At 38.5% G+C, this 23,083-nt stretch overlaps 1 protein-coding gene across 1 annotated transcript; it reads left to right on the top strand.

Annotated features, from left to right (window-relative positions):
* The first annotated feature begins 2,694 nt into the window (after positions 1-2,694).
* On the top strand, positions 2,695-23,005 carry LOC130221215 (neurotrophin-3). The gene is made up of 2 exons (XM_056453582.1): positions 2,695-3,231; positions 18,224-23,005. Exon 2 carries the CDS (start codon positions 18,243-18,245, stop codon positions 19,506-19,508), a length of 1,266 nt encoding a protein of 421 aa, XP_056309557.1. The 5' UTR covers positions 2,695-3,231; positions 18,224-18,242; the 3' UTR covers positions 19,509-23,005.
* Positions 23,006-23,083: the final 78 nt, after the last annotated feature.

Consider the following 23,083-nt stretch of genomic DNA (forward strand, 5'->3'; position numbering starts at 1 on the left):
AATCTGAATATTAAAAACTTTCAAGGATTTAAAATTATGATGACCGTAAAACACGCTATAGCAGGCTTGTAAAAAGGGTCCATTGTGTTAAGCGTTTTCCCCTATGTTGTTGTGGGGATGTCAATGACATGCACAAGCACATATTTTTGACAGCAAGGGTTAATCTATTATAAATAATATTTAATTTTATGAACAGCCTTTTTGACATTTGGTTCCCCTCGGTTGTTGTAAAGTTACGCTAAGCCTTTCCTTATTATGGACTTCTATGGGGGAGAAAATGCTTAACGTGATATTGTTCACTTTACCTGTGGAATTAGAGCCCGCTCTTTTACCAATTCTTTTAACACAAGTAAAGTTTGACAGAAATGTGGGTTTTCCTGGTCAGTGTTAAGCTACGTTTAGCCACATTAAGCTGTTTCCTTATAATGGATTTCTATAGGGAGAATGCTTAAAGTGATATTGTTCACTTGATACACTAAAATAAAAGCAGAAAGTGTTATATAGTATATTTTGATTATCTCTGAATGTTGTTAAGTTAAACCACATTAAGCTCTTATAACGGACTTCAGTGGGGATGAAATGCTTAACGTGACATTGTTCACTTCATCCACAGAATCAGGGCTTGATCTTTTGCTAGTAGTTAGTGTTAATTACATGCAAAATTTCATAGATTTTTGGTGTGCCCCACTTGTTGAAGTACGTTAAGCCATGTTAAGCCTTTTTTTTATAATGGACTTAAAACACATAACGTGAAAGTTTTCACTCACTAAAAACAGAGCTCATTCATCAGAAAGTGTTTGTCATGCGTAAAATTGGATATAAATTTGATTTCCCCTATTTGTTGTTAAGGTACATTAAGCCACATTAAGCTTTTTCCTTATAATGGAGTTATAACGAGGAGAAAACGCTTAACGTGATGTTTTTCACTTTATCTATGGAATTGGGACTCGTTCTTTTTACAGTAGTAACTGTTAATTAGGCATGTGCCGGTATCACATTTTCATGCTGCGATTAATTGATTGAGCTTTTATCACGGTATACGGTATTATCACGATATTGTAATTTTACTAGAGAAACAGGTAAAAAAACACAAAAAACTTCAGTTTCGTCAACTTAGTAACTTTAATAACTTTTTAATTAACTAAAAGTATCTCAAACATTTAAATACAAATAAATATAAATAAAAAAATACACAATATAAAAGTAAACTTAAGCAATTATATCAAAGTGAATGTGCAAAGGGAAACCGTCTTCGATCAGCAATCCCTCTGCATTTTTTTGGAACCCAAAATATTTCCAAACCTCTGACTTTACCCTTTTTGAAGGGGGATAAATTGTCGGCAGCGTTCCTCCTTCCGCCATGCTTCTTCTTCGTGTGAGGATTAGAGAGCGGTGGCGCGCACTGCGTGCACACAGTGCTTCTCCATGCGGGGATTGTTTACATCAGAGTGCGCATCAGTTCTGCGCAGCATATACGCAGTGTTTCTTCAAGCGGTTGATAGAAAATAAGCTGAAGGGGGATAAATTGTCGGCAGCGTTCCTCCTTCCGCCATGCTTCTTCTTCGTGTGAGGATTATAGTGCGGCGGCGCGCACTGCGTGCACACAGTGCTTCTACATGTGGGGATTGTTTACATCAGAGTGCGCATCAGTTCTGCGCAGCATATACGCAGTGTTTCTTCAAGCGGTTGATGGAAAATAAGCTAAGGCGCGTTCTAAGAATATAAATTCGGATCTATTCTTTTTCACGGTATTTTGAAGTGCCCGCGATAACAATATCGTGCATATTCATTACCGTGATTTATCGCATTACCGGATACCGGCACAAGCCTACTGTTAATTACAAGTACAGTTTGACAGAAATTTGGGTTTCTCTGGATGATGGTTAGGTACATTAAGCCACGTTAAGCTTTTTCATGTTAAGCGTTTTAGAATGTCCCTGTATATGACACACTTGTTTGGTGTGATTGGTTTAAATATAAAGGAGCGGTTCATACAAAATGATTTGTTTTCTTGTTGTTGTTCATTTATTCACCCTTATATCATATCATCCATGATGTACAGTGGGTGACTTTTCTCTTTAGCAGAACATTAAATTTCTTGAACCGGGATATATCAAAATAAAGTAAATGGCTACCAACACTTTGAGAATGAAAAAAAAAAAAGCACACATACAAGCAAAACAAAATTAACACCTGTGCCTGCTTGATGATACACTGAGGTCTTGAGATGTGAAACAATTAGTCTGTGCATAAAACTGAACATGACATTACCTTTAATAAACAGCTTTAGCAGTCGGTCTGCGTCTTCAAGACAGTCTGGAGCACAAGCTTCTTGTTGCATTTGATGTTTAAAGACACAAACTTGTCTGTGCCAACATCTTGGATACCCTGAAGGTGAATAAATAAACAGCAAATATTTATTTTGGGATGAACCTTCCCTTTAATGTTTCCTTGCAGTTATCAACAACTAAAAGGTCATTGGGTGTATGGTGCACTTGTTTGAGGGTGATTAGTTTGAACTTAAACTCAGTTAACTGACAACAAATCACCTCCCAAGGCAGTCCATCCATTAAATTTAAAACATTTCCACTATTTTTTGTGTTTTTCATTGTGAGAACTCTGTACACCCACCGCCAGCAGATGGTCCTCGTCCTTTTTTTCCTTCACCATAATGTCTTCTTTCACTCTGTCCATTCCTCTTCTTCTAAACCAGCCCTCTTTCACTCCCACTGGCTGTGTTGTCCCCCTCACCGCCTTTCATGAAGATACCTTACCACACGACTTCAGCACTCAGACCTCGCCGCGGGAATTTCTGCATCCACTAAACGAACAATTTCAAACTTTTCTTTCGTATTAAGCGTCTCTCGTTTACAGCTCGGCGGTTTGGTGTCTGGCTGCTGGAAAAGTGAAGTTCAGGCTCATACACGCTGTGTCAGAGGTGTATTATTGCTCTGGTTGTTCACCACTTGCATGTCAATCTTCCAGAAAGTCGCGCGCGAGGACTGACTTGAGATTATTAGGCGCTTGTTTAACAGATAACCGTGGAAATACAACTCGACGTGGACCTCCTGAAACTGGACTTCGGAGATGATCTGAGGGTACTCTGCAGTTTGAACCATGTGAAGCGGGAGCTGTTGTGGAAATTTCGTTGATTTTTGAGTGAGACTGACTGACTGTTGAATCAATGTGGTGTTTGCCGAAGTTACGTGTGGCCCGAAACTCACCTAAACGGTAGGTGTTCCGTGTTTTAGCCGAAATACCTCGGTGTAATACAGGTGTATTACAGACACATATTCACACGCTTCCGATGCTGATAACAATCTAAAGTGGTGTAATGACAGATGGCGTTTTTATCGTAACAGTTAATTTAAAGTGAGGATCGGACTCGTTGACAGGTTGTCAAGCGTCGGAATTAGCGAACTGAATCGGAATGTGAATCGAATCTTTATATGGTTCACCTATGATTCGTTCAATAAGTGGACTGAATTCTGTCCGAGTACAGAACTGAGAGTTGGACTTTTGATAGAATTTTATTACATGCTGTCCAGTCTGGTAATGTACATTGATTTCAGTATTGTGTATTTCAAATTAGCCTAACATAAGGTAAATTACTTTGTTTTAGTTAACGTCAGCTGAATCATGGCTTTTACAGACACAACGTTATACATCCATACTAAAAGTGAGCAGTTGCCTGGTAGATGAGACACTATACAACAACTGGACTTTCCTGGTTAAATAAATACACAAATGAATAAAAAAATAAACAAACACATATGCTAAATTAATAAATAAATAAATCATGTATTTGCACAGGAGCATATCAAGATCAGTCATTAAACATGATGAATCGTTTTAGAATCGAATCGACTCTTGGAAACAGGCTGGACTTAGGTCCCTTGATCTTCAAAAGAGTTGAATAGAAAACTTTTTTGGCTAAAGATCAAATGTGATCGCATATGTTTTCAAAACTAGCCGCTAGCGACTCGACAAAATGGATGTGTGCTGTAACTTTAGTCAAAATAATGCTGTCCCGAACGCGGACTCGCTGAAACTTGCGTCGACTGACAGTTTCAGATGTTGACCAGGTGTTTACTTTCCGCGGTCAGCAATTACTGTTCACTTTTGTTTACCTGCACACCTCAGAAGGAGGTCTCTGAAGTCAGTCCAACCCGCTGTTACAAATACACAGTAGTAGGTGTGTTTTGTTTGTCTTTTAGCATGACCCTGTCATCCGAATGAATGGTAGATTCAACAATCCATATCGTCGAAGAATATAATATTGTCATCTGAAGGAATGGTAGATTCAATAATCCATATCGTTTAAGAATATACTATTTAAGAGGTTATGGAGGAAGTGTGAAAAACACATACCTATAAGAGGGTAATGATGTGTAAGCGTTTACACAGTAAAGGAGTTTTAGCTTGGAGCAGCCATTTAGAATAATAATTAACACATGCACATCAGTCACCTGCCCAGCTAGCCTATAAAATCAGAAACACAAACAGAAGCTCACAACCTTTGATTACTGTATAATGAATGTTTATGTAACTGTTTTCTCACCCCTGTAACACATCACTGTGTGGGGGTAAGTCTTTTGACACACAATACAGGAAAATTAACCTACAGGTATTCAGTCAAACGTGAACCTTTCTTCCTATTATTCAGTCAAGAACTAAAGTAAACAAAGGTTTTTCTCAGAGGGAAAAGGTGGATGGAGATCCTCTCATAGTGTACAAATTTGTCACCCAGTGTGTGGTATCCATTTTCAGATGTTTAAGCTGCTGGCTTCTCAACAGCAGCGGAGCGCCTCTGACCAGAAACATCTGATGTTTTTGTACATGATTAAGAGACGAAAATGATTTAATGAGAAAGAGGAGGGTCAGTTATGTTTGTCTTGAAATAATATCCCCTGCCAGACAAGAAATGTTTTTTTTTCCCCCTACCCAGAGAAAATTTTTGCTACATCCTTTTTTGTACTCGCTTTTAAATTAATTTAAAGAGAGATTTTTCATAGTTTTAGGCTAATTGTCATTCATAATGATGATAATTCATAATGACGTTTATACTGTATGTAACATTTATATTTTTTCTTTTTAAAAATTGCCCCATTTAGCTTCTCAGTGTAAACTACAATGCAGAAAACAGTGACAACATATAACGTTCATGTTCAGTTTATAGATGTAGATGTTTATAGATGTTCAGTTTAGAGATAAATATGTCAAATCAACAGTAGTGGGATCCATGACTACCACTGCATTCCATTGGGAAGAGCTCGTCCCTCTGCCCTAATTCAAGGTATAAACCTGTGTGACACCATTCAACTCTGTAGGGGCCTGAAGTGTTCATCAGTTGTGCTCTTCGAAATCCTTCATCCCAAAGTGCCCTTGAAAGTGGCCAGTTTTATACACTTTGATGTCATGATTGTTTTCACTCTGAGGTGTGCTTTGGAAGGTTATATATATATATATATATATATATATATATATATATATATATATATATATATATATATATATATACAATTTGAACGCACTGTGTATCTGCAGAGGTGAATGGGGTTTATGCATTCTAACTACTGGCCTGGAATGCATAACATATCATTTTTGTTGTTTTCAGCAATACTTGTGAACAGAATTTTTTTTTTCCAATTCGATTTGCTCTGTAAGTTAAATTTTTTTAAAACAATAAGGACAACAACTTTCTGTTGTTGAAAAACATTTTTGTTGTTGTCTAAACTTACCAAAAACACTTCAAATTAAACGTTCCATATTTAAATACATGTTATAGTTTGTGGTATTGCCCTATCCTTCCCCACTCACTCACTTTCCTTTAGTCCCTGAATCATCAGGGGTCACCACAGCGGAATGAACTGACACTTACTCTGGCATTTGTGTTTTATGCAGATGCCCTTTCAACTGCAACCCAACAACATGAGCACATTAACTCATGAATCCCCAGTGCTGCGAAACACCCATACACACTCATTCACACACTCATACACTACAGCCAATAGTTTATCCAATTCTCCTATACCGCATGTCTTTGGACTGTGGGGGAAAGAAGAGCACCTAGAAAAAACCCAATCAAACACAAGGAGAAAATATAAACTACACACAGAAAACCTATCTGGCCCAGCCAGAACTTAAACCAGCGACCTTCTTGTTGTGAGGCAACAGTGCTAACCACTGAGCACCTGTGTCGCCCTGCCACATTCTTTAGTTAAAAAATGTCAGTGTCAATAGCCTAGTGGTTAGTGTGTCAACGCAAAGCACCGAAGTGCTCACAGTAACCCGAGTTTTATTCCCAGCTCGAGGTCCTGTGCCAATCTTTCCCCTCTCTCTGCTCCCCTCACTTTCCTGTCTATAATCTCCACCGTCCTGTCCATTAAAGGTGAAAACCCCAAATCCTCTTTACCATTTTAAAGATTTACTTCTTTGGCATTTTGCCTTTTATGAGAGGACAGTAAAGTGAGAGAGAGAGAAAGAGAGGGGGACAGTATCGGAAAAGGTCCATGAGCCAGGATTCGAATATGGCACTGTTGGATCAATGTTGCACTTTAACGCTGACAAATCCTCTTTACTATTTGATGTTAGACAGGACAGATTGATGAATGATGATGTGCAAATCTAGTCAGACATTTGATGAAAGAAGCAAAGAAAAAAACTCTGGAATCTGAATGCTTTTATTAGACAGTATTAAGATCCAATCACTTGATTGGAAATTGGGCCCGATCACGCAGTTTCAGACTTGATCGGAATCAGACGTTACCTCCCGATCAGAACTCGAATATATATGTATACATGTGTACTTTCTCATTATTTTTGAAAACATCTATAGTTATGCGGGGCACAGAGTTAGACCTCTTTCTTGACTTCACACAGAAACAGCTACACATGTGGCAGGACATCACTTTGTTGCAGAGAGGCTATTGGTTAAATGCTGGCAAAGTAGAAAACGGAGGCAGCTTGAAGTGGAAAGCGCGAGTATGTCTGCAGTCTGGAGGTATTATAAAGTTGAAGATGACAACATTGCCATAGCAAATTAAGATATGTAAATTTGGGATTGCCTGCCGGGTATTTTCAGCTGAGGTGCTATTTGTTTTTATATTAGATTTTTTAAATATATTTACTGTTGCACTACAGTCTACAAGTGTAGAACTGATGTTATTTGTTACTTGATTGTTCAAGCTACAGAAGTGCTCTGTTTGTTAACAGAGATGTTGAATGTTAAAAAAAGGTGAACTAAATGAGAAATAAGGAACATCCTGGATCTGTTTCTTCGCTCTTCTTTATTCTTTTTTAATGTATTATAGAAGTATCGGATCGGGTTTCGGTATCGATACTCAAAATTAAATGACTCGGACTCAAGGTCAAAAAACCTGATTGGCACATCCCTATTAGACAGTTTTAATAATTGGTCATATTTACTCTGTTAAAAAGTTATGAGTTATGAAAAAAATACATATATATTTATATTTTATGAAAAGTCACTAAACAGAAATGAAAAAATACAAGTAATAAAAATTATGACTAAAAATCCAAGACATAAAAAAAAAGTGTCACAATATAACACATTTACCACCATTACAAGCCTTTATGTGGTGTTTTCTGTCCAAATCTTTGTGTCTTCATTTGAGAGCCAGTGTGCTGCGTTGGATGCTTATGGCCGAGTGTATAGGGTGAGTGGGACGATGGGAAAATTCCAAAATCGTCAGACACGTCAAGTCTGAACAGGGGGATTGTAGAATGTCTATAATGACTCATGCTTTTGTTCAGATTGGAGAGGATAAATAATAAAGGCCATACATCTGCAATAACCGATTTGACAGGCTTGTCATTGTGACAGCGTGAAGTGGTAGTAGATCTTCCGGCCGATTTCCAGTTAAGAATTGAAGAAGGAGGTTATTTATAAAGCAGGCTTCAAGTTTTCAGCGGCGTGAACCTGAGAATAGAACCAAGTGGGAGAGCCTAAAGTGTTTGTGTAAGGTGGCTTTTGTCTAGAAGATGGCAGATTACGCTTGTCATGGTGGTGGGAGTAGTGGGTTCAGATCAAAGATATGCGAGGATGTGTGCGCACAGGTTTTTGAGGTAGAGGCTATAAGATCAGGTTAAACATGCGGGTTCATTGTGCTTGGGTTTTTTATGTCAGGCTGGAGGCTCATTTTTGAGCTGCGTGGAAGGTGAGGAGAGAAAGTTCAGGAGCCTGGATGGCAGAGTTTGTGAAGCATGTCATTGCTGCAAATGGAGTGCGCTGATGAAGTGCTTTTGCATGTCAGCCAGTGTCTACAGATATGCCTCCTGCACGTGTGTGTGCCTGCCTACTGCTTGTGTTCCCGTTCCAAAACAAACATACTGTATGCATTAATGGGCATGGCTTCCTCTCAAATCACACACGTACTCATGCGCTACACCCTTTTCGCTTAGGTGCACACACACACACACACATACCACAACAAATTCTTTGATTTATGCTTGTAACATCTAAGTCATTTTTGGTTTAGTCAAAAGATTTTTCTGATCTATCATTTTTCAGCAGTAAAACTTCAATAGACAAAACTATTCGGAGCATGTTTTTAGCTATTAGTCAATTTGTTGTGGTAATTTTGTGGGGACATAAAGAAAATGGGTTGGCATGCATTTTTGGAATGATTTTTTTTTTTGTTGAAAATAGCTGTAACCATGTGTTAAGGTCAACAAGTTTATAAATATATATTAATTGTATTATTTTGACACTTTCATACAGAATTTCCTAGTAAATGATAACTAAAGTAGTACTAAAAACTGAAGTAGTACTAAAATAGTATTTGTTTTAAATACAAACAAACATACTGGAACACACCTCATTTACAAATTTAAAGCTTACGTTCTATAGTGCAGGCTGAAAAATTGAATGTGGCATGAATTCTAAAAACAAATTCAAATATAAATATAAATAAACTAATTATTTATAAATGTTTTACTTTGATAAATTAGGATGCAATTATTTATGAATCATTATTCATTGTTTTTTCCCTTTGGCTTAGTCCCTAATAACTGGAACAATCGGAGGAAACCCACTCGAACATGGGGAGAACATACAAACTCCACATAGAAATGCCAACTAACCCAGCTTGGACTCAAACCAGCGACCTTTTGCTGTGAGGTGACAGTGTTTACTAGGGCTGCACGATGTTGGAAAAATCTAACATTGCAATTTTTTAAAATTTTGCGATATATATATATAAATACAATTTCACTAGATGTGTTGAATAAGTATTTGGAAAGAATTTATAATTTTAGATTGATTGGGGCGATTCTGTAAGAGAGTGTATATGCATAAAATATTAGAAACAAGCATAGATAAATTCAGTAGTGAAAAACATACCAATTAAATAAACAGCTTTTATTGTTTTCTAAGGAGTCAAACTAACTTTAAACAAATATAAAATGTTAAAGCACAGTCTTCATTTTTTTAAACGATTCAATAAAATGAATTGTTAATAATTTGTCAAAGTTACAAATTGTACAATTACTTAGGCCTGAATGCTTTCAAACTCTAACATGATCACAGGCCTCAAAAAACACTAGCGAAATGATAAATAATAATCCAGACTCGACATCGTGTATAATGTGACTACTACGAATTATCACATTGCGATATCGATGTTAAAATGTCCAGCTCTAGTGCTAAATACTAAGCCACCGTGTCGATATATATATAATACATATATACATATATATATATATATATATATTAATGACTAGGCATGGGCAGATTCTGACAGTATGATAACCTTTGATAAAAATATCACGGTTTTCTCTGTATTGGGATTACTGCTCTAAAATATATTCTTTTTAAATGTCTGAGTAAAAAACAAAAAAACATTTTCCCCTTTAAACACAATATATTTTATTTGGAGACAAATGTAAAATATTTGGAAATATTAAACATGTGAACAGTCACACTAAATAATTTGTTTCATTTGTTTCAAAAACACAGACTTATTTACAATTTAAAACAGCATCTTTGAATATATAAATATAATAAATTGGTTCATTTTCTGCTGGAGATACTGCTGTCCTAATAATGTAAAAAAAAAATAAAAATCAATCTTACATATATTGTATGAATGGTATAGCAGAAAATTTGGGCGGTTTTAAAACCTTGACTTTTCCAAACCGTGCTATACCTTTAAAATAGTCCCATGCCTAATAATGACACATGCCAAGTTATTCAATTTAAACGGTTGTTGAAAATAGATGTTTTTCAAAACCACACAAAACCAAAAACATGCGTTTCTAACAATTAAATTAAAGTTTTTAAACTTAGACTTTTATATTTCTTTCATATTATCTCAACTCAATCAAAACACTGAAAAATAATATCCATCCATCCATTTACACAACTGGGACTCAGTTAATCTCACAACACATTGATGCTTTATTTAATATAAAATATACATCACCCTGCAGCCCAAGAGGTTACTCACTGAAGCAAAGCAGAGCTGAGCCTGGTCAGTACCTGGATGGGAGACCACATGGGAAAACTAGCTTGCTGAAAGTGGTGTTAGTGAGGCCAACAGGGGAGTCCTAATACCCCAGTAAAGTGAAGGGGACACTAAACTGTCAGTGAGCGCTGTCTTTCAGATGAGACATTAAACAGAGGTCATGACTCCCTGTGGTCATTAAAAATCCCATGGCACTTCTCATAAAGAGTAGGGGTGTAACCCCGGTGTCCTGGCCAAATTCCCTCCATCCGCCCTTGCCCATCATGGCCTCCCAATCATCCCCATCCACAGAATTGGCTCCATCACTGTCTCTCTACTCCCCTAATAGCTGGTGTGTGGTAAGTGCACTGGGGACGTTGTCCTGTTGCTGTCGTAACATCATCCAAGTGGATGCTGCACACTGGTGGTTATGTGGAGAGCCCCCCCTCATGATTGTGAAGTGCGTACATTAATATCCTGTATAATAGCATTTTTGTTGTTGTAAAATAACGTACATTTTTTACGACGATTGTTAAAAAGGTACAAAGTGTTGTCAGATGTACAAAGTATGTTTCCGTCATTGTTTGCATGCACAAAAGACTATAAATCTCCACCTGCAGAATTCATCAAAGCTAATTTGCATTTAGAAGAAAATCAAATCTCTTTGGCATAACGCACACCTGTTTACACGTTCAACGTAAACAGGAAGTAAGCACTCATACATGTATTTCTCCGTGTCCCGGCATGCATACATGTGAACGTGGTGGCATTCTTTCTTTCTGTGCGTGTGTCCGCAGGCTCGGTTGCGCATTGTGTGCGAGCGTGTTGGTTTGGCTTGAGTGTTATTAGAAAACAGCGTCCGGGGTGGAGTGCTGTTATTATGAGCGTCACAAGTGGTGATTTTGCACTTCGCAACAGCCTTCCTGTCCACCCACTCTCTCCTTATGAGCCTAATGATTATCTTTCCCCAAACCATCAGTGACTCCACTCTGCGATTGCTGGTTTCACTCACCCCCGTCCCGCTTCATTTTTTTTTTCTCAAGTGTCCCGCCTGGGGAAACCCAGGAGGAATCTTCTCAGCTGCATCACTGACATACTGAGCATTCTTCTTTTTTTCAACCCTCTTTCTCTCTTAAACTGCCTCTCCCTCCCTCATCTCTCAGCACGACAATAACAGGATTGGTGAGTGATTTACACCTGCCCGTAACATTGGACACGTCCCTCACTGTAACATCAGTAAGAAGATGATAGACTCTAGCACAGATATTTTTGATGTTTGTTTATTTATTTTGGTGTACTTTGTACATATTGTTGTAAATAGCCGACAGAGGGTATTAACCCTTGGGTACTGTTCAAATTGACTACCCTTTCGTTATGTTTGTGGCTTTTTTTGCCCCATTGACTTCCATTATTATGACATTTTTGGATTGCAAAGCCGTGACAGCATATAATCATGCATTCTTGATTGTTGGTGGTTTTACCTGTTGGCAGGAGGTAAAATGTGTAATTTTCACAGTTGATCATCAGTTGGCAACATTAACCCTTTTGATAGGCCTGTGCACAAAAGTTTCTGGCTTATACATGGAGTAAAACAGCAGATAATAGTGTGTGTATGTGTGTGTGTGTATACATGCACTTTCTATGTTTATTATGTTCTGAGAGCTGAGCTGCTTATTTTGATTGTCTCAGACGTATCAAGATAAGTGCACAAAGGTCTCACACACACACACACAATATTGACAGGCGGATTGGTGCAGCAGCAGCAGTAATGCGGTCAATGTATCGGTTCGTTGTGTCTGAGTTGCAAGGCAACGCTCTCGATTTACTGGTCAATCTACGTTCCTACTCTCACCTGTGGTCATGAGCTTTGGGTTATGACAGAAAGGACAAGATCTCGGATACAAGCAGCCGAAATTAGTTTCCTTTGCAGGGTGGCAGGGTGCACCATTATAGAGGCCTAGGAACACCTCGGGATCCCCCCGGAGGAGCTGGAGGAAGTGTCTGGGGAGAGGGAAGTCTGGAGATCTCTCCTAAGACTGCTGCTCCTGTGACCCGGCCCCGGAAAATCAGATGAAAATGAAATGAAACCTCTTCCCAACAGAAAAAACCCACCAACAATCAAGAATGCATCATAATATGGTGTCATGTTTTTGCAAACAAAAATGTAATTATAATGGAGGTCAATGGGGCAAAAACAGTCACGAACATAAGAAAGGATAGTAAACTTGCTCGGTCCTCCAGGTTGTGGGTTGAGTGTTGGGCTAACGACCCACCTTGTAAAAATTAGATGTTATGAAACACCAACATGGTGCAGATAAATATCAACTTCGATATAAAAATCGCTCTTGCAGTAAGTAAATTTGCCCAGCATTGTTGAATTTTTTTACATTTTCAAAGTGTCATCCCAAAATATGTGTCCAAATAAGGTTTGTCACCTAAAATCATTCCATTTGCTGAAATCAAATCAAGACTCAAAATCAGCCCAGAGAGGATGAAAACATCCTCAACAGCACACAAGGGTTAACACTGACTCCTATGCTTAATAGGACACCCAGAAATACAAACAATGGCAGCAGTGGCGTTGGGCTTAAAGCATGTGGCAGTAACATTGGTTTGAGTTGGATGTTGGGAGGACTTTATTGTGCCACTTAGGTGGCATCCATTTGATTAAAAAAATCCTATTTATTATGGGGTATCATCGTGCCCGTGTTTTATAATGTAGACTTGCTATTTTCACTAAGTATATATAGCATCTAACTACACATTTGGCAAAGAAAATACAGCACTGTTTACATTGTGTCAATAGAATCGCTATTTGCACTGAAATGTAAAAAGCATGTTCCTAACAGTTTACTAGGGATGCTCTTATTGATCAGCTGAAGATCGGTATCGGCAGATAATCACATTTAATGACTCTATTGGTACTCGCCATTCATCGCAGGGCATTGTTTAGGAGTTTACAAGCAGAGGAAGACGCACTTGTGCACCAGTATATTATACATAGCCTACAACAGCCACAATGTGAGAAGGTAAATGATTTGTGGAGATGTGATTGATCGATGCGCTCGCATCACAATAGCTAAAATATATACAGTGACCTCTGTTTATACATTCTATTGGTGTGACTTGCGTGAGTTATGGTCTCTGTTGCAAGTTCAACCATTGTATTTACCATTTTTTGAGCTGCTGCGACATGAGCAGAGCGATTATTACAATTTTTATGTTATATTATTTTCTGTAAAGCTGCTTCTGGCCATAATATGTTCACACCTGAATGGTTATAAGAGATGTGTTTAAGGGATGGAGACACGGTGGCACAATAGGTAGTGCTGTCGCTTCACAGCAAGAACGTCACAGGTTCAAGCCGCGGCTGCGTTTATTGGCATTTCTGTGTGGAGTTTGCATGTTCTCCCCGCGCTCGTGTGGGTTTCCTCTGTGTGCTCCAGTTTCCCCAACAAGTCCAAAGACATGCAGTACAGGTGAATTCGGTAAGCTAAAATGGTCCGTAGTGTACGTGTGTGAATGAGAGTGTATGGGTGTTCCCCAGTGATGGGTTGCAGCTGGAAGAGCATCCGCTGTGTAAAACATGAGCTGGATAAGTTGGCAGTTCATTCCGCTGTGGCAACCCCGGATTAATAAAGGGACTAAGCTGAAAAGAAAATTAATAAATGAATGTTTAAGGGATTATATGTAACATCCTTAATTTATTCTCTTAGGTAAGTCGAGATCTCAACTTTAGTATCATACTTAAGAGGGAAAATGTTCTTAATGCATTATAAAGCTTGAAGCATTAGAATCGGTACTCTGTGTTGGCCGATCACCATAACAAGGAATCGGTACTCGATCAGCTCCAAAAATCCTGATCGGAGCATCTCTACAATTTACTTTTTTGATTTGGCATAAACAACTTATAATTCATATTTGCACTAATTACAAGAAAGCTGTATTTCACTTTATGCATTAAACTATCTCAAATTTACAGTAAGGCAAGATTTAATGTCACAAATATGAGTTCAATGTTTTTTAATGATGTTATAAACTTATTCATATTCCTTCGGCTTAATCCCTTATGTATCAAGGGTCACCACAGTGGAATGAACCACCAACTATTCCAGCACATGTTTTACACAGCGGAGACCCTTCCAGCTGCAACCCAGTACTGGCAAACACCCATACACTCTCACGTGCATGCCAGTTTAGTTCATCCAATTTACCTATAGTGCATGTCTTTGTGGGGGAAACTGGAGTACCCGGAGGAAACCCATGCAAACCCGGGGAGAACATACAAAAGCCACTCAGAAATGCCAACTTGTTGAGCCGGGACTCAAAGCAGCGACCTTCTTGCTGTAAGATGACAGTGCTAATCACTGAGCCACCATAACACCTAAACTTATTACATAAAAATGATAGAAATATGTATAATACAGCTGAAAATCCAGCTTTGTGTCACTGGAATAAATTTTGTTTTAAAAAGAAAACAGTTCTAACTGTAGCAGAGTATTTCACAATATAACTGGTTTGCTGTAGGTTTTTTTTATCACTGAAATGCAGCCCTGATTTATAGACAGATAGATGGCACAAGCAGCAACATCATCTGATCATTTTACATGTGGTGGTTTTGCTTCCACCTGGTGGTTGACAGAATGTGTTTCCAGAAGTGAGTGCTGAAAGTAAAAGGAAGAGAGATTATCATCCATCAGTGTAGTTTTACTCTAACCCCCACTAAATAAACACATAAATCACCGCCTCGAGGCCAGGAGCTTGTCTTATAGAAGACTACTGAACTTTGCCTTTCCTGTCGATAAATAACCCAAATCTCAAAGGTATTCTCATCACTGCTGAGAATTGTGTTACAGATATGTGCGAATATGGGATCATCGGGTCAAACGTACAGTTTAAGTCAGAATTATTAGCCCCCCTGTTTATTTTATCCCCAATTTCTGTTTAACAGAGAGCAGATTTTTTTTCAACACATTTCTAAACATAATAGTTTTAACTCATTTCTAATAACTGATTTATTTTATCTTTGCCATGATGACAGACATTACATAATATTTGACAGATATTTGTCAAGACACTTCTATACAGCTCAAAGTGACATTTATGAAATAATTAGACAAGTTATTGTATAATGATGGTTTGTTCTGTAGACATGGAAAAAAAAATATATATAGCTTAAAAGGGGCTAATAATTTTGACCTTAAAATTAAAAAAAATTTAAAGCTGCGTTTATTCTAGCCGAAATAAAACAAATAAGACTTTCTCCAGAAGAAAAAATATTATCAGACATACTGTGAAAATTTCCTTGCTCTGTTAAAACATCATTTCAAGAGTTCACACTTAGCTCACGATTTCTACATAGCTTGTTTGGCATGCTGTCCCGGGAGAGAGCCCTGAGCTCAAGGGATCCTCGAGCCCAGGGCTCCCTCCTTTCACAGGGCGAGGGGAGATTGAGCTCAGGTCGATCTGAAACTCCCCCGCTGCTGAGGCCAAGGTGAACTTCCTGAGAGTAAGACATTTAGAAAAAAGATTTAGGCTTATTTTATCTATAATTACCCACGAGGACACGGGGGGAACATCCAAACTTCGCACAGAAATACCAGATGGCCCAATGAAGACCCAACGCCATTGGTATTCTTGCTGTGAGGCAACAATGCTAGTCACTGGGCCACCGTGCCGCCCATTCTGGATAAAGGTGGAAGAAGGGGAGGAGGGGGGTTTCTTCCAGAGGAAATAGTTGTAGAGAGGAAATGAGGATATATATATATATATATATATATATATATATATATATATATATATATATATATATATATATATATATATATATATATATATATATATATATATATATATATAGTGACTTGGGATCCTTTGATTGGAGGATCGTGATTAGCTAATGTGGACCAGCTGGGTCAATCATGAGCACATGCTCCTCTCGAAATTAGTTTAAAATGAAACTTCACTTGGGGAATATTTAAAAAAAGAAAAAAATTCAAAGGGGGGCTAATAATTCTGACTTCAACTGTATATACACAAAGACTAAACCATGATTTTCGAATGAGTTTTTGAAGCCCAGAGCAGTAGAATTTATTCTTTGGCTCATGCAGTAAAGTGGCATCTTTTTGTTTGCCTCAGCCATGCTCATAAGCTGTGAAATTTACAACCTTTTCCACACATACCAGAGTTGTTTGTGGTCTCGTGTGAAACTAGGCCAGCACTAGACCAACACTGTTAGTGGCTTTATTTTAAATTGAGCTTTGCCAGACGTTGACTAGCCGATGATTTCATATCTGTGCTGACCAACCAGAGCAGGCTATTGTGAAGCATGTTTGTGGCTCTGCTCGCTCTTAAACACAAAGACATGAATCTGCTGTCTGCAGATCTGCATCGTTTTTCCACCAGCGTACGCCAGAGCAGTAAAGCTCTGTTTAACAGTTATAGCTTTATTCTGACTTCTTTTCATTAAGCCGGTATTGAGGTGGTTCATTTGAATCCTGCTGCCACCCCAAAGTGCTCTATAGACATACACAACAGTAATTGTGAATTTTAGCTCAGTATATCTCACAGTGCAACTTTTTACCCAACAGTTTAACTTTATAGCATGATAAAACTTGATTTCCCATTATGGAGTTGGCATGATATAATTTTTTCCCCTAGTGAATCATCTGGTGAAACAAAACATAAATTGGACCTGCCCATAAGTATGTGTACTTAAACATCAAAGATCCAGATTCAACAACTGATGGATTAACCAAGTCCTTTTCATGGAATTATTTTCCTAAATTTAATGAGTTACACTTGACTATTTGTAAGAATATAGTAAAAATATGTTGCTATTTTAGGCCCTGTTTACACTAATAAGTTTTTGTTTTAAAACGCGATTATCATAGCAGTGTCAGCCAATGAAATTAGTCTGCAGTGGGCTACGGTCTGAGCTGGGGTATTTGCATAAAGCAATCTGATTGGCTGACACTTCCGTTGGCGCTTGAAAAGTTGAGAAATTCCCAACTTCTGCAGCGAGCAACGCTGCTGAAGTGGTGCCAACGTATACACAATTCAGCTTGTCAGCGTTTGACGCCACCCATTCAACGTAAATGGACGCCCCGTGTGAATGGGGCATTATAGAGTCATTAGATATAGGTCTACATAAGATGAATTATAGATTACATTTAACAACTACAAAGAGATAAGATCCACCGGGAGATTCGGGATTGTCATAGAGTGTGTTCACACTTGGCAGATTGGTTCAGTTGAAGCAAATTCTTGTGACATTACTGTTTTTGTGTAGCTGTGAACGTTGATATCCAAACCTGGTGCACATCAAACAAGCAGACTGAGATAGGGTGGATCTCAGTCCAAACAATCTCTGATGCAGTTAGACTAGGAACACTTACCAAATATATCTAAGCAAATCAAAAATCTGATCTAAAGTTGGCTAAAAAAGGAAAGAATCCTCAAGCCCTTTTTCTTTCCTATAATAGAAGCAACATTGCCCTGTACACTTCAATATGGGTAAAAACCTGTTCTCAACTAAAAAAATAGCATTGCATGTACAAACAATCAGCATTATTTTCAATGTTCGATAAGTTCTATCATAAAATATACCTCTTATGTTTGGTTTGGACCAAATTAACCAAGAGAACTGAACTAGAAGTATGAACACATCCTTAAAATGTATATGTTACCCCTTACATTGTAAAGTAAATATTTGTAAAAATGCACTTTTTAATTCTTGCTTTCTTACCTATTCATAGTTGACACGTCTTGGGAGTGATGCACTGGCTTCCCCTGGTTGCCATGGTGATCGCCTCGGCCCTGCCTTTCCCTCAAAGTCCTGTGCCCAGGCTTGTTGCCGCGACGATAGAGCCTGGCAGAAACGACAGCAACAGCACCAGTGTCCCGAAAGCTGAGACCAACTCATCAGTGGACAACCACCTTCATGGTGCTGTTTCTGACAACAACTACAGCACACCTGATGTAGCTCCTCACAGAACAGAGGACGGCCGTATATCCAAGGGTAGAGCAAGCCAAGAGAATCTTTTAACACAGCACAACCTTTTCAATAACACAAAGCAGGACTACACAGGTGGAGGAGATAGGACTACCAGAGAAGATGTATCCAGGACGCATGATCATAGGAAATACAAATCACAAAAGAACTTGGTCGAAAAGGCCAATTTTGGGCAGCTTGACCGTAGACAGTTACACGAAGAAAGTAGTGTTGAGACTTTTCTTAAAGATGACACGAATGCAAGAAATAAACCTCTTGAAGGTCTTAAGGCACCTGTGCAGGACCACCAGGACGAAGTTCAACCACAAGGGAAAGAGTTTGAAATGGATCCAGGCTTTCGGATCGAAGAAGATCAGCTGGTTTTGCTGGACGCCCATCCTCGAGTGCTCTTCTCCTCGGGTCTTTCCCCACCCAAACATCCACCTCTGCTCTTAATGCTGGAGTTGGGCTTGTTGGCCAGTGATGAGGTAGAGGACGGGGAAAGCCACACAATGGATTCTACGACACCTAGTCATGGAGGTGACAAAGAGGCATACAGGAACTTACTCTTGGGTGTTTCTGATTCTGCTGGCCACATTCCTAGAGCCCGCCGCAAGCGACAGGTCGACCAATACACACAAGGCCGTGAGCGCTCTGTGTGTGAGGCCGAAAGCGGGTGGGTGACTGACAAGAAAACCTCAGTGGACCATCGTGGAAATAATGTCACTATTATGGGTAACATCCCGACCCAGGCAAAGCCACTGAAGCAGTACTTCTACGAAACAAGGTGCCGCGTGTCAGGAAACGGCAGTGGGCAAGGGGTGGAGGGGGCAGGCTGCTTGGGGGTGGATAAAAAACACTGGTTGAGCAGGTGCGAAACCAAACAGTCATATGTACGTGCCCTCACCTTGGATGTCAACATGAAGGTAGGGTGGAGGTGGATCCGTATCAACTCCTCCTGCGTTTGTGTGCTGCTCAGCAGAGGAAAGTACAACACTGATAGGACGCTCGAAAAGGGAGGAGAGCAAGAAGGCAGAAGGTTCAGTTAGTATGGACTTTCTTGAAGGAAGGATTGACAGGTTATGTGAATGTTTAAGAGTGTTTAAGGGACTGCGTCTATTCTGGTTCACTGTGTGGGGGATATTTCCTTTCCAGATGTTACTACATATCACTTGACAAAGCCTTATTGCTGTACCCTAGTGAGGGATAATCATGAAAATGAAAACCTTTTTACCTTCAAGTTGCCCTCAGAACCTGTAGTGATTTGGAACACAAAAGGATACTGTGGCACCAGAAAGTTTTTCATTACTTAAGTCACTCTTAAAAATGTCTGAATTTTACTGCATTCCATCAGGAGTGTCTGGATTTGTTCCCAGAGGGGCACTGTTCAGTAGAGTTTAGCTCCAGCCTTAGACTGGGACCTTCAAAGCAATAGTGTTGGAAGTAAAATGTGCAGAAAAGTGGCCTTAAATAAGCAGAATAAGACACCCCTGCATTACTGAATACCCCCTCAAAAAAAGATGCTTGAAGTTTTCTCTTAATTTACCAGGGTTTTTGGCCCTGTTTATGTTTGGTTTTGGATGCATTTTGTTGATAACGAGAAGATAAGGTAGACGCATTCCTGTTGACCTGCTGACTCTTTTGTCCATTTTTAACCACTTGCCTTTTTCTGATGTCCAAAATATAATGTGCATATTTTTAAATGAAATGAAATGGAGAGGTTATCCACAAAACTCTACAGAAAAATGCGGTTTTGAGTTAGAATCAGTAAAATAACAGTCAGTTAGACTGGTGAAGGAAGATTGGGCTTTACAATATGAAAAAAAAAAAGTTGACTAAATTTGCCCTAAAAGGATCTTTAGGCAACCGTATGGCATCACTGTAAGTGTGAAGTGGTTGAAAGTGGACAAGCTCAAGGAGTTTAGAGTCAATCACATACATCAAATTCGTACAGATGCCCTGGCAGATTAACAATTGTAACAATCACGTATCAACACACAGCAAGACTATTAAAATGCATTTATTTTTTCAAATCCCTATTGTAGGGGTCCTATTGTGCTCTATTTTGGCAGTATGCTAGAATGGGGTCTTATGCTTGGTGGGTTAAAAACACATTATTTTTTACTATATTACAATACCTTTCTACCCAGCACAAATGGCTTAATTAGTTCCGGGTCAGACAAAGATCAGAACTTACCAGTGTTTTCAATGATATAAGGTTTGCTTTGGGTTGCAGACATTTGAATCCATATACTGTATGTACAGTTACTCAACAGTCATTGAGTACTCAACAGACACTCTTTAGGAAACTAGAATGTGAACTCTACTATCTATCAGTTAAACCAGACATGTACTATAGTTAAACCAAAATTATACTATCAGTTAAACCAGGCACTATTTTATAAGATGACGAATTGACATGTTGTAAATCCAGCAGCTCTAATCTCTCCACCGCAGATTAACATAGTGTTACTCATCATAAACTAATATAATCATTATTAATGAGGATAAAATGTCATTTAAAAACTAAATACACGTCCTTACACATATTTGAGAATTGGAAAATCAGATTTTTCACAAAGTAATCAATTGGAGCCAAGAATACTGGTCAAGAGGATTGAGCAGAACATTTGCATGCTCGGATATAGCAAGACATATTACAACGCTATTGTTGTTTTGCCCCTCCCCACCAACCATTCGAATTTCCATAGGTGGAATTTGAGCTTTTTTGTGTTATCATAAACTCTGGAAAACAAAGCTTGTAGTCTAAATGAGCTGTTCATTGTAGTTCTTTATATTTATAAAACTAAATATCTCCCTTTGGAGTAGAATAGACTTTTGAGACTTGTAATTTTGAAGATGTTTTTTATATTCCCAAGTATACATGCTACACACTGACCAACATTTAAAAAGCATAATAGGACCCCTTTAAGTAGACATTGGTATAATGCAGTGCCTCTGGGCAGCTATTTTGGGCATGCAAGACCAACTTTTTGAACAGTGAATTCACAAACGTTATGCAAACTCAGAATTGAACAATATTTCAAATCAGCTATAAAATCTGATATGAACTATTTTTTGAGATAAAACACATGGTGCCTTTGGTTCAGGTTGGTCACGCAAATGGCTATGCACTGTCCCAAGCGTGAGGTTCCCAGCAAACAATTTTGTGTTTAATAGACGTCTAATAGACATCTAAACATAGTTAGCTTGGCTAAAACAAGGCTAAACTTGGGTTGTCAGTGAACATCTAATAGACATCTAAGAATAGCCCAAAACTAGACTAGTCATCAAATAGACAGATTAGACAGACTTTATATGTGTAGTCATTCATTTCTGTTTATTTGATGACTAGTCTAGAGTTGGCCTATTCATAGACATCTATTAGATTTTCACTGAATTTAGCCTTGTTTTAGCTGAGGCGACTATGTTTAGATGTCTATTAGACATCTTTTAAAAACAAAAAAATGCTTGCTGGTTAGCTCTTGAAATGCAGGTGGGACTATTCCATTATATTGCACAAAAGTGTTCCTCCAAGTCGCAGCAACATTCAAGTCTTTGTGCCTTTACTTCAAGTGATATGAGGTTTGAAGCGATTGTAAGTGAGGTTATGATGATCCACATCTCACTAGGCCAGTGTGTAAACTCACGGAAACAAGAAAACCTCATTACAGAGACCCATTTTCCCCCCATACTTTTCGTATATTGTGTTACATTTGTTTTTATTGTATCTTTAGTATACAGACAATAAGTTATTACTTTTGAATTAGTATGTAAGCGTAAGTACTTGATATTAATATATTTCTTCATAAATGTACAATATGTGAAACCTATACTTCATGCAGATATATGTGTATTTATAACAACCTTAAACGATTGAGGATTTGCCTTTGGTGGGGATTACGGATAAAGCTGCGGTCACACTGCACTTTTCTCTCCATTGACTTCCATTCATACGCACACGAATGCATCAGACCAAACACGCAAGGTCATGCGGCAAGTTTCACAGTTTTTCGGAAAGTTCAAGCTTGGTGAACTCTGACCTGCGAAATCGCATCACATGATTGCGTGAGATGAATCGAAGATTAAAACATGACCTCTCTGGACAGAAATTTAAAACATGGATCAATTGCTCACTTTTTTTTGACGTCTAATCATCTTGTTTAATCCCGCCCCTTTTCGCAGCGCCGTACGACAGAATTTCGCATGCTCAAACTCTAGTGTGACCGCAGCTTAACTCGTAAGTGCCTCGCTGAATTGGACTGACAGTTCACCAATGTACAGCAGTCAGAAAATAATATCGGATGAAAGAATCTGTAGTCCAATCCCCTGATTACTGTATTAAGAAAGCTGCCGATGTCAGTTCACAGGGTTTGATGTCATTTTTCACATTGTAACAAAGTATTATGTAATCTTTGTACGGTAGACACTTTTGTATACGGACGTTTTTTTTACAATGTAGATGAAAAAGCAGGAGGGGCTTTAGCGAAATACAAAACGCAATATATGTTTGTAGTTTCTTTTGTAATAAAAAACCCAGCAAGTACACCCATTTTCTGTCGTAAAATGTCACCTCGCATGCACAAACGTCGAAATCACTCTGCGGTACCATTAGTAACACTTT

The sequence above is a fragment of the Danio aesculapii genome, chromosome 3 (genome assembly GCF_903798145.1).
Source record: "Danio aesculapii chromosome 3, fDanAes4.1, whole genome shotgun sequence".
In the NCBI taxonomy this organism is placed as follows: domain Eukaryota; kingdom Metazoa; phylum Chordata; class Actinopteri; order Cypriniformes; family Danionidae; genus Danio; species Danio aesculapii.

What these genes read in the sequence shown, in the direction of transcription:
- LOC130221215 (XM_056453582.1), top strand. Translation starts at nt 18,243, where the DNA reads ATGCACTGGCTTCCCCTGGTTGCCATGGTGATCGCCTCGGCCCTGCCT.